The following is a 14315-nucleotide window of genomic DNA, read 5'->3' as shown; positions in this document are numbered from 1 at the left end:
TCACGTGTGATTATGTGAACGATACGTGATCACGTGCAAAACTAATCAGCGTTTCATATCATTACATGTCATGTAACGGAAAATGCACACGTGGCATCATCTGAGTAATATGTGATCATGTGAAGAAGAATTGTCCATGTCAGAAAATAACTAATCATGTGAAATAAGCGTGACAGAGCTAAACTTAAATGATTGCCCCTATGAATAATATGTAATAAATAAAAAATGTGACCTATTTTAAAATATTGAGCGGAATCCGTATTCCTGTCTGTATTCACAGTAGCCTAAAGAATTTACAGCCTACAAACTAACCCGTGTTTTGAAAAAAAAATAAACCTGTACCGCATTGACACGTGACTTGCAAGCCCGATTGTGTTTGCAGAGAAGAGGAGAAGTTTCATTAGTCTAGTAAGTCTATGTTTAAAAAAGAGCTACAATTATTTAGTACGCATCAATCTTATTCAAATAGCATAGGTGTAGACGTGGGCTTGGTTAAATGACTTTGATGAAGAAAGTCTCATATAGAGCGTTGAAGTGAATATATGTTTGTGCCAGGATGCTGATAGTCAACATAGTGGTGGGGCAGTGGTGGCTTGGCGGTTAAGGCTCTGGGTTACTGATCAGAAGGTCGGGGGTTCAAGCCCCAGCACTGCCAAACTGCCACTGCTGGGCCCTTGAGGAAGGCCCTTAACCCTCTCTGCTCCAGGGGATGCTGTATCATGGCTGACCCTGCACTCTGATCCCAGCTTCCTGACATCCTGGGGTATGCAAAGAAAATAATTTCACTGTGCTGTAATGCATACATGATAAATAAAGACTCATTAACGTAATGAAAGAACGGGCTGCAGATAAGTTGCATGCAAAGGGTTGTTTTGTTTTTTTGTCAGACTGGGTTGCCCCTCACCCACCCACAAAAGCAAACTACTACAGTATATGTTGTTTTGTTTTTTTGAACACACACAAAAAAACAGGCCATCACTTTACATGTTCAATATAGTCCTTTTACAAATCGCTTGTCTAATGACCCTCATGGAAAGAGTGAAGTGTTTCCAGATGGCTGATATTTTCACTGTTGACCTGCTGCTCAAACTGACAGACGCTGGAGAGCACATCACTGGACAATTACAATTAGCATCAAGGTTATTTGTACAGTGTTAGATTTGGCACTTACAGTGCCCTCTGCTAATATTGGCACCCTTGGTAAATATGAGAAAAGAAGGCTGTGAGAAATTGTCTTTATTGTTTAACCATTTGATCTTTTGTTTAAAAAATTCACAGAAATACTCTGCTCTCATGGATATCAAACAATTGCAAACACAACACAGATTTATCCAAAAAAAAAATCTTTGTTAAATTTAGGTGTGCAACAATTATTGGCATCCTTTTAGTCAATACTTTGTGCTACCTCCCTTTGCCAAGATAACAGCTCTGAGTCTTCTCCTATAATGCCTGATGAGGTTGGCGAATACATGGCAAGGGATCTGAGACCGTTCCTATATACAGAATCTCTCCAGATCCTTCACATTTCGAGGTCCATGCTGGTGGACTCTCCTCTTCAGTTCTCCCCACAGGTTTTTTATGGGGTTCAAGTCAGGGGACTGGGATGGCCATGGCAGGACCTTGATTTTGTGGTCAGTAAACCATTTATGTTGATTCTGATGTATGTTTTGGATCATTGTCCTGCTGGAAGATCCAACAACGGCCCATTTTAAGCTTTTAAGAGGCAGTCAGGTTTTCATTTAATATCTGTTGATATTTGATAGAGTCCATGATGCCATGTATCCTAACAAAATGTCCAGGTCCTCTGGCAGAAAAACAGCCCCAAAACATTAAAGAGCCAACACCATATTTAACTGTGGGCATGAGGTACTTTTCCATATGGCTACCTCTCTGTGTGCACCAAAACCACCTCTGGTGTTTATTGCCAAAAAGCTCTATTTTGGTTTCATCTGACCATAGAACCCGATCCCATTTGAAGTTCCAGTAGTGTCTGGCAAACTGAAGATGCTTGAGTTTGTTTTTGGATGAGAGTAGAGGCTTTTTTCTTGAAATCCTTCCAAACAACTTGTGGTGATGTAGGTGACTTCGGATTGTAGTTTTGGAGACTTTCTGACCCCAAGATGCAACTAACTTCTGCAAGTCTCCAGCTGTGATCCTTGGAGATTTTTTGGCCGCTCGAACCGTCCTCTTCACAGTGCGTTGAGACGATATAGACACATGTCCAGTTCCAGATTGATTCATAACATTTCCACGTGACTGGAACTTCTTAATTATTGTCCTGATGGTGGAAATGGGTATTTTCAATGCTTGTGCTATTTTCTTATAACCACTTCGCATTTTGTGAAGCTCAACAACCTTTTGTCACACATCACAGCTATATTCCTTGGTCTTACCCATTGTTATGAATGACTAAAGGAATTTGGCCTATGTGTTACCTCATAATTATGCCCCGTTCTTTTGGTATATTTTTGAGTACCTTGCAGCATAATCTGATATTAAAATGTGATGCTCCTTCACAAAATGCTTAAAGGCTGTCAGGTCTGATATAGTCTTTTATATATTTTGCAATTTGCCATCACACCCCTCACCTGCTCCCCCTTGCAATTCCTAATACTTCTGCCTTAAGACAACATTAAGGAAACATGTATTTTTGTGTCTTGAAGTTGAGGATGACTTTGACATTTTGTGTTTTGTTTAGCTGAGTACTCTCCTTTGATTCTTTCCTAAATTTTTCTTCATGTGGAAGCCCGTTTTCTACCAGGTCAAAGACAAAAACGATTATATATTTTTTCTCTTTCTGCCAGAGTTAAATGGCATTTTCTCAAAAGTCTGTCATAATTTTGACTTTGTATCTTAAAATAATGACTTATTATCACAAAGTAATTACCTTCACCCTACCCCCCCCCCCCCCAACTGGTATTACTTATTATCAGAGGTGGAAAGTAACGAAGTAATATTTTGCCCACGTTTCTTGACGACTAATTTAACATCCCTAATGAAAATGAGTGTGTGATTAGAGGCAGACATCTTTTGCATTGAGACTCTTTCTTGTACTTTCACTTTTGTACTTATAAGTGGATTTTAGGGCTTTGTACTTTTTCACTCTAACTTGAATAAAGAACTGGAAGGTGTACTTTAGTTTTTACTTATTATACAGGTTAGCATTTTCACTTTTACTTGAGTAACAGCTTTGTGTACCATTTCCAACTTGGGGAATGTGCTATTATAGGAAAATAATCCCCCCACCACATCACTCTGTGTTTTAGTATAAGTACACAGGGTTTATTACTTACATACAGTAAGCAAGACAAAAGCAAAAAATGCATCAACATTAAAGTCCCCATGAAATCCAAATTGAAGTTTTGTGGCTTTTAGTATGAATATGTTCGCCTTATGGTTATCTATAAGCCAGTGTGCCCCAAAACCAATGACAAAATTCATTTAGAAGATATATGTATTTTAAAGAGTCTTTCTCTCTCTACCACCAATACGGATCAACAATTTTGATGAAATTATTCTACACTTCAGCTTCTCATCAGATTTTATGTCCAATCAAATGCCCTCTAGAATCGGAAGTGTCCCGCCCCCAACATTATAAATATCACCGAAGTTGAGCCATTGTTGAGCGAGAGAAATCATATCAGGAAGCAAATGTTGAAAATGTGTCTTTGGCTGTTCGAACGTGCGTGTTTTATTCAGCTTTCCAACTGTAAATTGGTTAAGAAGGAAATGGCTTGAATTCATTCACTTTATTGCTTGGGCTCGTGTCCATGGTAACAGTCAAGTACGGCTTAGCCCGGGCTGTGAGGTAAGCTAAACGCTATTGGCGATTTAAAAAGTGTGAGGAGCCACTTGATATGTCTCACCTTGACTTGCTGTTTCAGTGCCAATTACGTCAAGTTACGTGTACTTCACATGGACTTTAAGGACTCTTCATTGTCCCTCTATGGGAACCCTTAATGGTTCTATGTAGTGACCTATAACAGGATGTTTTCATGTTAGAAAAGGTTTTTAGACACCATTCATTAGAACCTCTTACTTATCCAATGAACCCGTAAAGAAAGAACCCTTTTTTTTTTACACAAGAGTGTATCCAAAATGTTAATATAGTAGTTGAGATAACTATAGAAATGAGGATATCTTACAGTTCATCATGATGCAATTACCCTGATACACTGCAAAATATTGTAATAAAATTGTGACACTTTCTTCATCCTTGTGCTCTTTTTCCAAGGTAAAATAGTTCCTAATGGACCACTATTGTCTCTCCAGCTGATAACTACAATGGAGGCGCAAAGCCCTGATAGGAAACTTGAAAGGGGAAAATAGATGCATTTCCATCCACGTCTCCATTAATAAATCTCTCCTCTTATCAGTGAGCTTGAGTCTCTGTCCATTGCCAGGCAGACCCCCCTGCACCCGTAATTTCCATTAAAAGTCTGGATGGTCTGTTCAGGGCCAAGGGCAAGTGAGAGACCTGTTACACTTTACAGCTTTAGTTTGGAAAAAGTTGACAGTGGACTGACGTAGCAGTTCAGCCTTAAATAAAAAATGTCTCCAAAGTTCACTCTTATCACATATATCGTCGATCAGCTGAGACGTGTCTGGTGTCTAAATTTGCTTCTTTAGTTTTTCTCTGCTACAAGCATTATGTAGCTAACAAGTAATAGAAGCTTATAGCATCCAGTTTGACATCATAAAAACTGCACATCTGAGTCACAAATGATCAGTTTTTAGTTAACATGTAACCAAGTAGTTGAGATGTGATGTGAAGGATTTGAGGTCATGTGATCATTGAATAAAAGCTGATTGCATGTTAGCACATCATTCTCCTTACTCACTGACTTCATATTACAAGTTCATAAAAGTACCATTCTAAATAATTGTTAACTTTTTCCCCAAGATTCTTTGGGGTAAATTAATTTTAATGTCAATTTCATGTTAAACTTGTAATTAATCAGTGTGCTAATAACTGCCGTTAGTTAACTTTAATCTAACTAGCCAATGGTACATAAATAATGCTACCAGCCATTTTTTCCAGATGATTTGCTTCTGTTCATTAGGAGATTAGGTGTATTTCGAAGGACACTTACTTGTTAACCCATACATTGCTTAAAACCCCTAACTTTCTAGTATAAATACTAACATTTGTAGCGAGTACAAACTGAGTTACTTTAGTTTGTGCAAAATTATGGCACACGCTGGAACATAATACCTGAAAGCATGTAGCTGTGGTTCAATAGACTGCAACATTTCTCTCTCTTTTTTTCAAGTTTCTAATTTACATTTCGACCTGTGGATAACCTGTGGATTTACATGGATAAAAGATATATATATATATATGTATATATATATATATATATATATATATATACACACACACACATATACATATATATATACACACACACACATATACATATATATATATATAGAGAGAGAGAGAGAGAGAGAGAGAGAGAGATAGATAGATAGATAGATATACATAATGTAAATGTATTGTTATATTGTATTGTACTACCCTGTATTTCAATATATACCCCTATTTGGACAGTATTGGATTTACAGGTGAGCTAGGGTAATACTCTGTCAATTTATTTCCAGCCTGATGGCTATGTCATGTGTTTTCTTCCTCCTCCTGTAAGAAACCTCCAGCCTGAACTGCCTTTTGTTTTGCAGGAAACTCAGCAGTGGTCTGATCATTTTAGTTACATCTTGACCTATTTACTTCCCATATAAGGGAAGAATCATACAGAGAGTCTTTAAAATAAACCGAGAAACAGCAGCTTATCTAAACTATATGGACAAAAATATGTGGACCTTCCCGTCACAACCATATGTGCTTGTTGAACATCTCGTTCCAGATTGCTGTTATAATAATCTCCATTCTTCTGGAAGGCTTTCCACTAGATTTTGAAACATGGTTGTGGGGATTTTTGTGTGGTGCTCATTCAGCCGCAAGAGCATTAGTGAGGTCAGGAACTGATGTTGGGGTGAGGAGGCCTACAGTGCAGTCAGTGTTCCAGTTCATCCCAAAGATATTCTGTGGGGTTGAGGTCAGGGCTCTGTGCAGGCCACTCAAGTTCTTCAACATTGTCTTTGGCAAACCGTGTCTTTATGGAGCTTTGTCTTTGTCCACAGGAGCAATGTCATGCTGGAACCTGTTTGGTCATCTTAATTCCAGTGAAGAGAAATTGTAATGCTACAGAATACAAAGACATTTGTGGGTTTGTGGCAACGGTTTAGGGAAGCTCCATATACAGGTGTGATATAAGTTCACCAACTTGTGTTTCTTTTCTGATCTATATGGCTAGAAACATCCTCAGATTTGTACTGTCTGGAGTGTCCTACTTAAGAAATATTTTTGGCAATCAAGAAATGATGGATGCACTGGAAGAACAGTTTCTAAAACTCACTTTATCTATGTACTATCTTTACTGGGAGATTAATCAAAAGAAAGAGCACAGCACCACAAATTGATGAAATTGACCGTGACAGCTACAGCTGGTATAACACCTCACTTTTATGAGCATATGCCACAACATCATGAGAATAGTGTGCTATAAATAAATTCATAATCCAGTGATATGGACATACCACCATGAGTGAGTAAACATCCTGGTTCATATATAGACGGATGTAGGCCTGTACGCCTGGTCTTATGAAGGAGATGAGAAAATGTTTTATTACAGACTTCAAAAATGAATCCTGACGGAATCCCAAATAGACAGTGCACCGAAAGGAATTCCTTGAACATCCTGTACTTGTACAAGATATAATGGAGTCTTTGGGTGTGGAGCTCTTTGATGGACAGTTGTGTGTTTATGGTGTGTATTCCTGCCTTGTGTTCCAGATCCACCATGGGCCTGATCATGAGTGAATTAATATAAAATCCAACTTTAATACACAAGTGATATCCAACTCTAGCTCGAAAACCATGTTACATGTCAGCAGTGGTGGAAAGAGTACAAAAGACACTGACATGAGTAGAAGTGCTGCTACTGTATTAATAATTCACTTCATCAAGAAAATTAAAAAAAAAAAATAAAAGTAAATAAATCAATGGAGAAAAATAGCTTAAGTAATTATTTAAGAAGTTACTTGTTTACAATGAATATATCTATAAAAAAAATGTTCTACATTTGATGAATGCAGTTTGAACAGTCATATGGACTACCTAAGTGAGCTATGCTGAAGTAAACAAACACCACATCCATTATCACAGTATAAGGTAACGTTTGCTGTCTAACTAACTTAGCCAATGCCAATTCAATAGCTTGTTAGGGTCATTAGCTAGCTAGCTAGCTAGCTTATGCTAATTCATACATGTTTCCAAGTAAACAGTTAGCTATGTAACAAAGATGCCTCTTACACATTATCCTGAATGTTTCCTAGCAAGACCTAGACATATTTTAATACAAAAGGTATTCACTACCAAACATCTTAGATAGATAGGGACATCTTAGATGTCATGCAGATTCACTTTTATACTGTAAAACTTTAAAAGTTCAGCCAAGTTTGTATAGCTTACATAGTTAGCTAAAGGCTTACCTTTACATGTTTCTGCAGGTTGGATTCTGAGCTGTAAAATGCTGATATTGCATAATTTTCAGATTATCATAGAACATTCAAAACTGAAGATTTGATCAGTTGGGGCTGGGATGCTCATCTGTCTCCACTGTCACAGACATTGCTGCTGCTGACTAAGCATTTGGCCCCTGAAGTGTAGAGTTTTGGCAGGAAACTGCTTTATTTTCGATTGGTTCTCGAAATTGAATTATCGAAAATGTGCACATGCTGTCTTTTAACTGGTGCAGTTGGTAGAGTTGCTGTCGTACACTTCCAGGATCTCTGGGTCTGATCCTGCGCGCTCTGTGATCCAGGTTACTGTCTGTGTGAGGTTTCACATGTTGTTTACTCAAGTAAAAGTAATATGAATTTATTAGATATTTTTTAAAGAGTACCATTACAGTGAAGCAAGTGCTCAACTATTATAAGGAGAGAGCATGTAGTTCATTATTTTCCACCCCTGTATGTCAGGCAAAACGGCAGCTCAGACACAGATATGAGTTTATACCGGAAAGTTGACATTTAATACAAAGAAAGTGTGGATTCACTGATAATGTACAGTCACTGAACTAGCTTTTAAAAATAAAGATGGCCTCAGCTAGTATTTTATATTTATTTATTTCTCTAATCAAGTGTTCATTTAAAATACATTTGATTGTAGAGTAAAAGGTAATTTCTCTAACTCAGCGTAGTTCGTTGGTTGAACTTAATTTCATTAGAAGTTATCATAACTCAAAAAGATTGATGCAAACTGTTGCATTCATTTTTTTTTTGTTGAGCCAATACATTTGTTTTTAGAGTGTGGATCATTTCAGGTATGTGCACACAGCTTTATCCATATCAAAGTTTCAGCTATCGCAGCTGTTAAAGTAAGTGTTTCTGTTACAATTTACAGCTCCATTAAGACTCTGTTAACTTCCCTGAGGTGGTCTGATCTGTTCTGTGAAGCTGCACGCTGATGGAGAAGCGTTCCCATTGACAACAGGGGCAGGGGAGTACTGATCGGAAGGTCAGGGGTTCAAGCCCTGGCGCTGACAAGCTCCCACTGTTGTACTCTTGAGCAAGGCCCTTAACCCTCTCTGCTCCAGGGGCAACTTATGCCTTGTGAAGGAAAAGAATTTCACTGTATTTCATATAGGGTACCCACAGAGCCTGGGCCAGCCCTGCTGTCACTTGGTATTGTACATAGATGGGTTTGTTAGCAAAAAATAAAAAAGTGCAATCATTAATAGAAGGTATGGAGTCATTACGCAATGTTTTCAGATTACATAAAAACCCTTTCTTTTACATCTATGAAAAAAAGACACTATTGTTCTCTTTGAAATGTCTTTTTTATTTTCTCTTTACAGCTACTGTGAGGACATATAGCAGGACAAAAAAGTTCCTTATAGCTCCTTATAACTAAGCAAAGTGTCATGCTTTGGCCTTCAAAGAGGTCAAGAGAAGGTCGCATCAATCACCGGTGGAAAAAAGGCCTTGTGTCCGTCCTCCTGCTCTCTCACAGCACCTGAGTGATGACGGCCTTGCTCCAGATAAGAGCTGATCCATTGGCCTGATTTGTGGGCTGCAGACCAATTTCAATACCCGTCTGTGTGCTGATAGATGAGACCTGCCTTTGATAAAGGGCCAATTTGCCGCAGGGCCAATGGGAACGGAATTGCTGCAGTTGCCTTTATTTTGTCTTTCTCCGCAATTCAGACAGGAGTAGAGCTAAAGAACAGAGAGAGATAGAGGGAAAAAAAACCATAGAGTGGCAGGAAGCTTAAATTACCACCGCCTCTTTATTCGTGGCGAAGACAAAGCTATCTTTTTCTTTAGGTTAGTGACTCAATTGTGGGGAATTTCTCAGACGTTTAAGGTTTCAGACGTTTGCAGATAGAAACACATGTGGTAATACGATAACATCTCCATGGAAATCTCTCAGCATCACGCTGTGGTTGAAAACAACAGTTCTTGCAGGAGTAAACAAACAGGGGGAGGGATGTTAGGTCATTTCCTGCTTCTAACTTCCTAATGAGAGTATATGGGAGAAGAAGGACATCTATGGACAGGAAATTCATTACAGTGGAGGAGAGACAGTTAATCTGCCATCGACATGCTGGTTGCCCTCAGTTTAGAGAGCATCATTAAATAGAGGCTAAATTTACAAGAAGTGTGATGATGATGAAAATGGGGCTGTACTGTATACAGGGGGATAAAATGACAAGAAATAAATGCAACATGTCTTTCATTGGCATCCGATAATAATCTGAATGACTTATTCCAAACAAAATCTAATCACGTAAACAGATCAGTCTCACTCAAACATGAAGTCAGAGGGAGCACGTATGAGAGTCTTTAATACTCATACTGTTAATCAATTACATTTTATTAAAACCCCTACACCCTTTTTACTACTTCCCTATTCATTTCAAATCAAAGATCATTAATATATACACTCACTGTCCACTTTATTAGGAACACCTGAACATTCATGCAGTTATCTAATCAACCAGTCATGTGGGTTACAGCTTTTCTTCTAACTGTTGCGTAGCACTTACACTGGAGACTCCTTCCATAAATATGAAGTAAAATTTTATGGAATATTTAAGTAAATATTTCCTCACATAAAATGTCACCATATCAACAACCACACGTTTGTCTTTGTTAAATAAGATCTTTTTAATCGGATTATTATTCATCTTAGTATACGTGGATTATCTGGCATGATGAGCTGTTACTACAGAAACGATAACGTATAAAAATCTGTAATTTGCAGCTGCACTACTGTCAGAGCTCATGTTATAGAAAATGAACGAGAATCCATGATTCAACAGTGCTGAATTGTACAAGTAGGTCTATCATCTCCGACTGCAGTTCGGATAAAAGCGTTTGCTTAAAAGAATAAACGCAAACGGATTAATCACTCAGCTGAACAATGGGCTGTGAAGATATCTGTAAAGGATGGATGCCCTCAGTTCAGGTCTTTTTAATTAAAGTGCTGTAGTGCCTCTTCATTAAACTCTTTTATACACACTTGTGTAAAGGGTGAAAATGACAGTACGCTCCGACAGGGCTACGCCTCAGGGATCACTTCATTATGGAGTGACTTTTTCAGCCACACACTGTGTTAGTGAAAGAAAGAACATCAGTTAGTGTGAGGTTTAACAGTTGCAGACCGCTGGGCCTGTCCACGCTGACTGAACGGCACATGATTAAACACGACATTGAACATTTATTGTAATGAGGTACAGTAATGAAAACAAGAACATTACATCATTCCCGCTGAATTATTAATGCGCTCAGAGAGCTAAAGGAACATTTAACACTAATTATTAATCAGCCACTCGTTAACTAAACAGATTAAACTCAGCAGGTTTTGTTTTTTAATTCTGTAAGCAACACTGCCCTCTACGAACACAACAATAGTACTGCAGCTCGGTCAGAAATTAAACTTCAGCTTGAAAATTCAAACTTTCAACGTTCTTATTATCTCAAATAAAAAGTTTAGGTAACAAGGCAGAGTCACAAAATGAAACAAAACTAAATTATTTCTGACCTTAATTTTAACCACAGTCAAAAGCAACATGCTTAAACAAATGTTTAAATACCCATACAACAAGCAGCAAGTTCACCAAGGCTTCTATATAGTTTTTTTTTTTTTCTTTCCTGGGTGATTTTGGGCTACAACGATCTGTTAAAGAGTCCTCTCCCCATGACGGGTACCGAACAGGCGCCATTTTGAGCTACGCCCCCCATGATGGAGGCAGGCATTGTCTCTGCAGTGCTTTTCTGGAGTAGCGCGCTTTCTCTGAAGGGTACTACTGGGGCAGGAAGTACAAACCCCCTCCCTATATTTGGCATAGTAGTGACATCTTTATCCGGCACACTTCCTCCTCTTAGTGTTGACTTTACAGCAGGACAGGGACACTTTTCTCCAGCATCCAGGCTGGAATCCAGTATCTCCAGCTGTTCCTGAATCTCCGAGTCTGGCTCTGAAGTCGGTTTGACGTTGTAGCGGTCCAGAAGGCCATCCTCTGTGATGTTATAGTGGTCCACAGCCCATTTCCGCCGATCACATTTGATCACCTCAATTTCACGCAGCTCCTGAGGGAGCTCGAGGCCAGTCTTGCCGAAGTCCAATGTGCGTAAAGGGTTTTCCTGACCGGTCTTTAGATAGGTGTCCACCAGACTGGTGTAGTCAGACATCAGGGCGTCCAAAAGCATAAGACGAAGCGGCTGCAGGTGGATCACAGACAAAGCCATGACTTTTAGGAGCGGCGCAGGGCAAGGACGGATGTACCAGACTTCTTTGTCTTCCCTACAGAGCTGATCCTTGATGTTCAGAGAGGACAGACGGTATAACGGCATTTTTAAGTGACCGGTGATGACCTCCTGGAGCGTGCTCACCCGTGTGGGCAGGAAGCCCCCTGTCTCTGCGTAGAAGTGCATGACATCAGCAACTTGTGTGTCAAACACATTCGTCAGTTTCACGCCAAACTGCACCATCAGACACCCAGAGATCCTCCGGCAATCGTGCATGACTTTCAGGATGTTCTCGCTCCCCAGAATGTTAGACAAACCATTTCTAAAAGCTCGAGCTCCGAGCAACAGGATGTCAAAGAGGTACACCTTGTTTTTAGTCGCCACCTGCAGCCAGCAGAGCCTCTCATTCTGGAAAGCGCCAACTCCATCCAGCCCAAGCCCTATCACCCGCTGCTTCCGGATGTGCATCAGTGCAGGTCCAAACTTCTCATGGAACTCATCTACAACCATGTAGTTCACAAACTGCTCATCCTCCTCATCATCACCATCTCCATCACCTAACAACGTGCTCCTGTAGGGCTGATACTCAGCCAGGCTCAGCTGACCCACCTTGTCATGATCCTCATCACCCAGGAGATCTCTGTTAGAGGAGGAAGTAAACTCAATATTCAGGATTTCTTGTCCGAAGAAGAGTTTAGCTCCGAGAAACCGGCTGTTGCTCTGAACTTCAACCACGTCCTCTAAAATGATAGTTTTGTTCAAATTAATGCGCTGCACAACGCCCTCAAATGTGCTGCCTTTTGTTGTGAGTCGGATGCGTTTCCTTTTAAAGCTCTCTAAAAACTGATAGTGCTCCAAAGACAACATTTTATATATCTATAATGTTAAAACAAACAAACAAACAAACAAACAAACAAAAATAACTTCTTCGTGATCTCGTGGTTTGAGTCACCGCTGTTTGTGTGTCGTAAAAGGTGACGTAAATTCGTCACGAGCAGCGCCGTCAGAAAGAGAGAGTTGCGACACGATTTGATCTAACCGCAACGCAGTCACGTGGTTCATGTGGCTCTAAATAGTTTTTTTGTTGTTGTTTGTTTGTTTGTTTGTTTAATTTTCAAAATTACAAATCCGACCAACTTGGCAACTTCCAAAAAAAAAAAAAAACGTAAAAGACAAAATACGCAAGCAAGGTGCAAATCATAAATACAAGCATACAGGTCATAAACATAAAGAGAGAGACTAAAATAAAATCACAGCACGATTGAATGGACAAATAAATACATTATATGAGAAACAAACAAGACAATCCAGTTTAACCTCTAATTGGGGTCCAATTAAATGGCAAGACTGACATAAGTGTATGGAGTAAATTGGCTTTCCTAGATTTAATTACTTTGAGTGAATCCAAATAAAGAGACAACACTTTCAGAAATACAATGAAATGTGGGGTATTTATTTTTTGTTATTTTACATTTATGTAGAAAGAATTTATTTAAAATTATTAGATTATTATATATTTAAAAACTTAAATTAAAAAAATCCAGCTTTGTGTCCTCCATTATAAGTGGATGTATATGGGGCAGTGGTGGCTTGGCAGTTAAGGCACTGGGTTACTGCTCAGAAGCACGGGAGCTCAAGCCCTGGCACTGCCAAGCTGCAACTGTTGGGCCCTTGAGCAAGGCCCTTAACCCTCTCTGCTCCTGGGGCACTGTATCATGGTTGACCCTGCACTCTGACCGCAACTTCCTAACATGATGGGGTACGCAAAGGACAGAATTTCACTGTGCAAGACTTTTTAAAGTGGTTATATTTCCTTAGAAATACCGCAACATGCATAAAAGTGACAGAAACGTGAAGAGATTGTCCACGAGTGTCCGTGAGCTGTCAGTGAGGTGACCAATATGTTGGAATTAGGGTGTGGGTGTTGGTGAAGGCATGAGTGAAAGAGTGCCAAAAAAGAGTAATGACTGGATTACAGTTTTTTTAGGATCATGATGGCCCGAAGGAAGAAACTGTTCTTCAACCAGCTAGTTCTGAATTGAATGCTGCAGTACCATCTGCCTGATGTCAGTCTGCTAAACAGTCTGTGTGCTGGGAGAGCCTTCCTCAGACATTGTGTACGGAAGATGTACTGTAAGACTGGGAGTTTGTTGGCAATAATGAGTTCAGCTGCTCTCATGACTCCTGGAGGGACTTGTGTTCGCAGAGGGAGCAGCTGCCAAACCAGTCAGTCATGCACCCAGTCAGAATGCTCACTCTGTTTCATTTGTAGAAATTGGTCAGGATGATGGTTGGGGGGAGACCAAAATTCCTGAGACTCCACAGGAAGTAGAGTTGCTAACGAGCAGATTTCACCACTGTCTTTGTGTGACGAGACCAGCCCAGGTCGTCGGTGAGATGCACACCGAGGAACTTGATACTCCTGACTTTTCCCACAGAAGCCCCACCGATATATAAGGGGGTACAGCCATCCTCCTGCCACCTCCTGTAGTCCACGATTG

At 39.7% G+C, this 14315-nt stretch overlaps 1 protein-coding gene across 1 annotated transcript; it reads right to left on the bottom strand.

Moving 5' to 3' along the window:
• Positions 1-10527: 10527 nt before the first annotated feature.
• exd1 (exonuclease 3'-5' domain containing 1) lies at positions 10528-13134 on the bottom strand. The gene has a single exon (XM_053649097.1). The coding sequence runs from the start codon at positions 12679-12681 to the stop codon at positions 11233-11235; it is 1449 nt and encodes a 482-aa protein (XP_053505072.1). The 5' UTR covers positions 12682-13134; the 3' UTR covers positions 10528-11232.
• Between the last annotated feature and the right edge of the window lie 1181 nt (positions 13135-14315).

This window comes from Ictalurus furcatus, chromosome 18 (genome assembly GCF_023375685.1).
Source record: "Ictalurus furcatus strain D&B chromosome 18, Billie_1.0, whole genome shotgun sequence".
In the NCBI taxonomy this organism is placed as follows: domain Eukaryota; kingdom Metazoa; phylum Chordata; class Actinopteri; order Siluriformes; family Ictaluridae; genus Ictalurus; species Ictalurus furcatus.
Note: the sequence above shows the minus strand (reverse complement) of the source record. Positions and strands in the feature narration are given on the sequence as shown.

What these genes read in the sequence shown, in the direction of transcription:
- exd1 (XM_053649097.1), bottom strand. Translation starts at nt 12,681, where the DNA reads ATGTTGTCTTTGGAGCACTATCAGTTTTTAGAGAGCTTTAAAAGGAAA.